Consider the following 8,284-nt stretch of genomic DNA (forward strand, 5'->3'; position numbering starts at 1 on the left):
TTTTAAAATTCTCATCTTTGTTTTCAAACCCTTCCAAAGCCTTGACTCTCCCTATCTCTGTAACCTCCCCCAACCCTATAACCCTCCCAAATTTCTGTGCTGCTGCAAGTCTGGAGTCATGCCAGATTTTCTTCATTCCACTATTGGCATCTGTACCTTCAGCTGCCAAGGCTGTAAACACTGGAATTCCCACCTTAAACCTCTCTGCTTCTCTCTCCAGCTTTACGATACTCCTTAAAACCTGCCCCTTTAACCAAGCTTTTGGTCATCCATCCTAATGTCGACCTATGTGGCTCAGTATCAAATTTTGTTTGATAATCAGTCCTGTGAAATGCTTTGGAACTTTTTACTAGGTTAAAGGTGCTATAATCTTCATGAATTTAAATTTCTCAATTAAATCGCTCCTTAACCTTCTTTACTCTAAGGAGGACAACCTCAACTTCTCTAGTCTCTCTATGTGACCAAATGTCTGAATCTTTTGAAATTAAGCCAATATTGTCTCTTCCTCCTCCTCCACCAACCTTTGATTTTAGGATGATAAGTCACTGCTTGAAAAGCCAGAACTGTCCTACCACACCAAGATGGCCATCCAGCTCCGCACAGCAGAGAAGGAGATCTTGGAAAAAGCAGTGCAAAGTGCTGCTACAAAAAGAGAGCACTTTACAGAACTCCAGGAAAAAGGGGCACCTCTTCCCAAATATGAGGAAAGTAACATCGCCATGCTAGAGAACACTGTAACAGACTCCAAAATTCCGATGGTGCTGAGAAATTTAAACAGCGATGATGAAGGAGAGCAGGATTTGAATTTAACGGAAGCCCTGGGTGAGGCAATTGTAGGAGGGGGAGGCATAATGAATGGAGAGAGCACTTTTCCCAATGATACCGATCCCAAAGATCATGAGAACCCTGAACAAGAAAACGATGCCAAAGAGACTGGAGATGCCAAAAAGACTATATCAGAAAAGATTGAGCACACTAAAACAGTAGAAATTGAAGAACAATCATGAAATATGAAAAAAAGAGGCTTGTGCTCATGTGAAGTGGAAATGGGAACTCTGAACATCACTGTAGCTGAAAGTGCAACACATTTGATCATGTCCTTTTAAAGTGAGACGAGGTGTAGCTGAAGTGGTCTTGTCATAAGAAGTTACTTTCCAGTAAAATTTCAGTTTATTTAAAAGAAGTGGTCTTAAAATAGCTTCTGGCAGATGTTTGCCTAGTCTCATTGTTGGGTTTGGATATAGAGTGGACTGTCAACCAGTTCAAAAGCATTTTCAGTACCAAAAGTCAGTGAATTAAGACTTGTTTTATTTAGCTCAAAAAAACAAGCTTTGGGTCAAATGAAAAGCAATCTACAGTGAATAGCTGGTGTTAAGTTTTTATTTAATAATATGTACATGTTGTTTGGTACGCAAATTTCTTTTTAAAACACAAATCTCATTTTCTTTCTACATTTGAAGAAGTTCCACAGGAGTGCAGACTCTTATGCACTCAAACCCATCCACAGTGACCACAAACCAGTTGCCCCTTGTTGACTATTATAATCAGGTGGTTACTATTTCTAGTTTCTGTTTATTGGTGCAAAGTGGTGGGTGAGTAACCAACTGGTATGTCATAGACTGAATGCCATGGTTCCATATGTCTGCTCCAGACACGTTGTAAGCATTAAACATAACCACAAGATGGGGTTGACGTAGAATGACTTCCAGTGAAGCTCAACTTTCTGACTGGGCAAATGAAGTGCCAAGCCTTTTACAACCACAGCATAGAAACTTATAAACCCTTAGAAGCTCCAGTGTCTTTGATGATGTTGATTGGTTCATACATTTGGCACCAGTGTCATCTGAAAACAGTTAAGGAAATCTACACTAATATTTTCTGTTCTAGTCTGTGATAGTTTAAACTGGTGTGGTCCTTCATTCCCATGCGACTGTTAGTGCTATTTGTTTGAACCCCTCAACCAAAGGCACATCCCATCTACAAAAGACAATGGACAGATGGTTACCAGAACCTGGGCATTATTCCAGTTAGAATAATGGGGATTCTGTGAGACTTAGGTTTAATCGCCTTCATAAGCTGGTGAACCGACATTATCATAGTGCAAAGGCTGCTATCTCTTTCTTTCTATGCTTCTTCAACCAAATCATTGGTAATGCGTTCTCTGTCCTAACCAAAACCATCCATTTGCTTACTTTTAGACTAAATTTGTTGCTCTGCTTGTATATTGGATCAACGTATCCTATTTTGCTGGTTTAAAGTGAAATGATAGCATAATGACTATTATGGGCAAAACTCATTCTTGGATATGGAGCAAACAGAGCAAGATTTGCATAGAATGCAGGTACAATTTAACACGGATTCTCAAAATAGATGTTAAGACTTGCACCCTTAAGCCTTTGATAATTTGCTAGCCCCGCCCTTTCCTCTACCCAACTCCTGGTAACTGAAAATTGCCATCATATGATGCTGGGCACAGTCTAATTTGGACTTTGTGAAACTGCAGCTCTGAACCTGAAGTTCAGGCTCAGTTAATGTTATGACTGAACCGTCTTTGAGTGTTGTGAGCTGAGTAATTCTGAGATTACTGCCTTAACAGGCAAGGAATGTCATCCGAGCAAAGTCCTTATATTTGTGAGTTGCTCAATTCAAATTGTCAGATAATTCAACATTTTTCTTAGCACCCAAATGTTGATATTGATTTTATTTCATTAAAATTATTGATTGACTCAATTTCTTTTTCAAGTGTACAAATAGACTGTAACCTGAATGGAGTGAATTTGGAAATATGTAAAAACAGACTACTTAACCCTTTCAGAGTAGAGTGAAAATTCATAGCTCAAATCAACCCATATAAATGGGCAATGGCAGAACTGATGGTTTGACACAGTTAACTTTACATCTTTTTAAGACACAATTGTATTAGTTGTCTTTGAATTACAAGTTTGTTATTTCTATCATGGTGACCAGCATGGTGAGAAGGACTTATGCTGGCCTCTCTGTATTCTGAGAATTAGGAGAACTGCATTTGAGAAGATATAGCGTAACCACTGAATGAAAAGGGCTAACTGCTGTGTACATATTCTAGTGTGTTTATAATTTGCACAACTTATTCTATTTGAAAGAACACATGTGAGTTTGTAAATTTAGCAGCTTCTGTCCTATTTGCTTTAATAATTTACCTGACTGTATTGCTCATTTAACCCTTTGAAAACTGAAAAGCAGATTTTATTTTGAAGAATAGTCTTTTTTTAAGTTTCTGATTTGGAGGAGTATTCTTTAGCATTCCTCCTATATCCCTGAAATACTGTTCACTAATAAGATTGTTTTTATTTTGACCTCAAAATTTTGGGCAGTATGTGTACCAACCTAAATGTTTTATACGGCTCTTTAAAGAAAATGTAACTAGCTACACTTAATGTAGGTTTTAGACCAGATGCTTCTACAACCTTCAAAATATGAAAAGAGATCAATGAATGTGAAACTTTCAAGAAAAGGCCAATGCCCTAGAAAGTTCAGGCTACATTTCTTCTTGGATGTGATTACTTTGAATGATGAAATTAAAGTAGTTCACCTTCTAAAGAAGATGACTGGGGCGCATTTGTTTCTGAGAAAATCTACTTTCCACTTGCTACTGAACTTGTATTTGTTTGTTTGTAAATTTGTGACTCCAGTTCCTGGCTCCTCCTGTATTGAAGAAATCTTTTGCTCAGATTTGTAAACCACCACAGAAAGGAAGCATTTTCATTTTAAACTAGGGGAAAGAAAAGTGAACATTGCTTCAAGCAACATGATTATTTTATAACAAAAACAGAATTACCTGGAAAAACTCAGCAGGTCTGGCAGCATCGGCGGAGAAGAAATCAGTTAACGTTTCGAGCCTTCATGGCCCTTCGGCAGAACAGAACAGTTCTGCCGAAGGGCCATGAAGGCTCGAAACGTTAACTGATTTCTTCTCCGCCGATGCTGCCAGACCTGCTGAGTTTTTCCAGGTAATTCTGTTTTTGTTTTGGATTTCCAGCATCCGCAGTAGCTTTTAGCTTTTTGTTTTTATCTCTATGATTATTTTATGTAGGTGTATTTGTACTCTGATTCAAAAGGAAAAATCACAATTATGGGGCATTGCTCCTCTGAGACTGCAATGTATTATAACAGCAAAGTACTAGCACATTGCTTATTAACTTGAATAGGAAGCCTCCTCGCAAATGGGTAGCCATTGTTTGGAAGATTAAACAAAGTACATTAACACATATGTGCTAAATGAGATGTAGCTAAACCCAGTTTACCCCTCAAGAAGTATCAGCAGCACCTAAGGACACTTGTCCAGACTCCTCTTCCAGGGCCACCTACACCTTGTACAGCATAGAACCCTGTGGGATGTGTAGAAAGAATTTGGTGGATAAATCCTAAATGTGCCAATGTGCAGAAGCATAAGTACATAAAATCAGTCACAAGAATTTTTACTTGTGAAAATGGGAACTGAGTCATCAAATTGCTAGGTCTCTTGGAGCACACGTAGCCCATGGGTTGAAGTTTGGACTCTCTTGCCCTCAGTGGCCCATGTATAAGTTCACTAGGATATGACCTGATGGCTATATCTATACATCTATAATGTAGATTACCATGAAAACAATAGGAAAAGACTACAGAAGCTGGAAATGTAAAATAAAAACAGATACTGGAAATATTTAGCAGGTCAGGCAGCATCTGTGTAGAGAGAAACTGAAACGTTACCTGAAACATTGGGCTGTGTTTTACGTGACCCCGCCAGGTGTATTTTCGGCAGGGAGGGTACGTAAAATAGGATGGTGCCCGTCCATCCCTGAGCTCAATGCCACAAAACAGGGGGATGGGTGGGCACTGAAATCGGCAGCCTGACCGCCATAATTGATAAGTACTTAGGGGTCAGTTGAGCTTGTTAACAAGCTAATTGACCTCTAATACATGGCCCACGCCGTAAAATGGTTGACATGGGCCGTTGGGTAGGTTGCCTTTTAAAAGGGCCCCCCTAAAATAGTACCCCCCCCCTCCTATCCACCTGTATAAAACACAGCGCCCTCACCCTCCCTACCCAAGATCCCAGACTTACCTGGCTCTGGGATCCATGGGCCGCCTTTTTGTTTATTCTTTCATGGGATATGGGCGTCGTTGGCTCGGCCAGCATTTTTTATTGCCCTCCCCTAGTTGTCCTTGAGAAGGTGGTGGTGAGCCGCCTTCCTAAACAGCTGAAGACAGCGTCATGTAGGTACACCCACAGTGTTAGTTTCCTGGTTGCAGCCCCGGCAGCACCTATTAATGCGTTCTTGGTTCTACTGGCCAGTTGGATTGGCTGGCAGCTCCTGACGGCAGGGCTTCCTCCCCAGTGAGGAGCGGAAGTCCCACACTGTCCCAATTCAGCCCACCCGCAGTGCATTCTGGCTGCAGGGCAGGCTGGCATGCAGCAGGTTTGGCTCCGTGACGATTTTGCTTCCAGGTGGGGGAAGCACGATCCATCCAACCCCTCGTAATATGCTGCCCATTATCTCTGTGGTTTTCTTTCTCCAAAGGTGCTGCCTGACCTGTTGAGTATTTTCAGCATTTTCTGTTTATATTATAGATCACAGCTGACACTTGGTGCCTTTAAAACTTGCGAGAAAGCTTTACTTAGAAGAAAGAATTTGACCAGCTCCACTAATCCCCTCCAGCACAACAGCATGTTTCTATTGTAACTGTTTATATAGAGAATACATTTCTGAATGTTTATATTTATTTTTATTAGGCTGAAGTTTGTGCTTTACTATATGTATCAATTGTGCATTGCAATTTAACTTTCTTTTAACATCCTATATGTTGCAGTTTCTAAAAAAAAATGTTGAAGAGGAGTGTCCAGTAGCAACTGATTGCTGAAGAGACTAGAGCCTACATAGAACTATAATTATGGTTTAAACAATCGTTTTTTCTTCATGTGATTGGCCACCAATATCCAATTTCTCCCCATTGCTTTATTCTTCCCCAATCCTTTACATCTATTCCGAGAAAGTTACATGGTGACTAAATCATTGCTCACAGCATGAGTTAAAGTAACAAAATAAACAGAACTTTTGATCCATGAGCAACTGTTAATCAAAGGTTTCTACTGTTGAAAGGGAGGAAGAAAAGATTTGGAATAGGCAGTTGCTTTCCATTTTTGATCAGTGACACCAAAACCATGTGTATGAAAGACAAAATGTTCTCAATTAATTAAAGTAGGGTAACCTGCAAAAATACAGTCCAGTAGCTTGTTCATACCAAAATCAACTTTGCTGTGTAACTAGCTAGTGAACACTTAACTTGAAGGTTGTTAGTTATCTCAATCCAGCTACTGAGAAAACATGAACTGCTTCTCACCGACTATGCAGAGGAATCTGAAGCTTTTATTAAAAGGTGATCGAGTGATCACTAGTACAAGACAGTAGTGCAGATGGGTGCAAGAATGTTGCACAACTGGGCCATACTTTGCAAACAAAAAACTAAAATGCTTTTATCAAAAACTTAATGTAATTGAGGTGAATGGAAAAATAAAACTTGAGTTCCTGTTCCTTGTGCCATGAAATACTGTTACCTCCTTCACTCTTCAAATTGGACTTTTGTTTTCAAACACCAGACAATAACTGTCTCTTTAAAGAAAAATCTGAGTCTTTTGCTCACCACGAACAAATGTTAAATGACACCAGTTGATTTTTACCTCCAAAAGATCTTTCCAGGATCTTTCCCCAAAGCTGTGAACATAGCCTTTTATCAGTTACTCATCCCCCAAAATCATGATGTTAAGTTGATGTTATTAGATACAAAAACAAATCTCATTTCATTAATTACAGTAAAGTTGATTTCCATCTGGTTATATCCTCGATAGCTATGCAGACATTCTACAATGTCTACAACTTCCAGTGCACTTCAGAGTAACCCATTGTAAATGAAGCAATTTGAGAATTTCTGAAGATGTTATCGAAATGCAAGTCCTCTCTTTTTCAAACTGTACTGAGCGCAGTGAAGGTTTTAATCATTTTTGCAGCTTTTATTATATAGATCGGGGAAGTTTGGTGAACCCAAGGGCTGATTCTTGCTGCTTCACCCTTTGTTATTTTATAATAGGTGAATGGTCTTTGGTTCATACAGAATTAGGCAAAACCCAATTTCTGGCACACCCAGCAGGGAGTGCATAATGGGGGAAATATATAAAATTATGATTCCCTGAGACATGTGTCCTGCGATGTCACTCCTTGCTGTGTTATGAGCACACCCCTTTTGTATTGAAGCTCTGTTGAAGGAAAATTATGTTTTTAAATGAAAGGTATGTAATTTTAATCAGTGTAAGGTCTCCAGATGGTACCAATAAGATTCACCAAAACAAAACAGCTATTGCATTTATAAAGTATGTACGCTGCAACAGTGCACTATTTCTGATACTGCACAGTCGGAACCATAGAGTTTTCAGTAAAAACTGAGATAGTTGCTCCAATTGGCAGAGCATGTGCTATGATCTATACTTTCAGGATTATCTTTGTGAAGTGTTGTCCCTACCAAACCTTCTGATAATACATGAACATTTTTTTTAAATTACCTCATCTTATTTTATTAAGGACCCTGTAGACTCCAAATGTACGAACATATGAATTTGGCCCCTCAAGCCTGTTTCACCATTAGACTCATGGCTGATCTGATTGTGGCCTCAACTCTACTTTCCCATCTACCCCTATACCCTTTGACTCCATTGTCAGTCAAGAATCTATCTAACGCAGCCTTAAAAATGTTCAGTGACCCTGCCTCCACTGCTCTGTGGAAAAGAGAATTCCACAAACTAACAACCCTCTGAGAGAAGATTTCTCTTTGTTATAGCTAGAGATTCTTTGGACATGGCTGTGCTTCAAGGGCACATGGAAAGATAATTTCAGCTATTGGACGTGTATTTGTTATAATATGTTGAAGCTTGAAAAGGGGGAAAATAAAGACTCAGCTGTAAAATAGATGTGATTATCACTCCTTTTAAGTGCTTGTACTGTGATAAAGGCTGAATTCGGCTTTCCTGAAGAATTTGTAAAATGGGGACAGTAGCCATGTTTAAGCAGGCCACTAGAGAACCTTAACAGTTCAGCTCATTTCCAGAGAACAGAATTAGCTGACCTCACTTTTTGTACTTGATACTGATATTTGCATTTGCTTTTGGTCCTATTGTAATCCCTAGTGGAGAGCAGAAGAAAACTGAGTGATTACTGAGCTTCATTAAATAGCCAGGCATATATCTGTGTTTCCATTTGAGTTGGAAGATTTT

At 39.3% G+C, this 8,284-nt stretch overlaps 1 protein-coding gene across 3 annotated transcripts in view; it reads left to right on the top strand.

The window, feature by feature from the left end:
- Window positions 1-6,558, top strand: part of setd3 (SET domain containing 3, actin histidine methyltransferase) — a 139,063-nt gene extending 132,505 nt beyond the window's left edge. For all 3 annotated transcript variants that reach the window (XM_078562168.1, XM_078562167.1, XM_078562169.1), the window contains one exon: window positions 534-6,558. In XM_078562168.1, coding sequence (XP_078418294.1) covers window positions 534-1,007 — 474 coding nt within the window. In that variant the 3' untranslated portion in view covers window positions 1,008-6,558. The remainder of the gene's footprint in view (window positions 1-533) is intronic.
- The last annotated feature ends 1,726 nt before the right edge of the window (window positions 6,559-8,284 follow it).

This window comes from Cetorhinus maximus, chromosome 18 (genome assembly GCF_964194155.1).
Source record: "Cetorhinus maximus chromosome 18, sCetMax3.hap1.1, whole genome shotgun sequence".
Taxonomy (NCBI): Eukaryota; Metazoa; Chordata; class Chondrichthyes; order Lamniformes; family Cetorhinidae; genus Cetorhinus; species Cetorhinus maximus.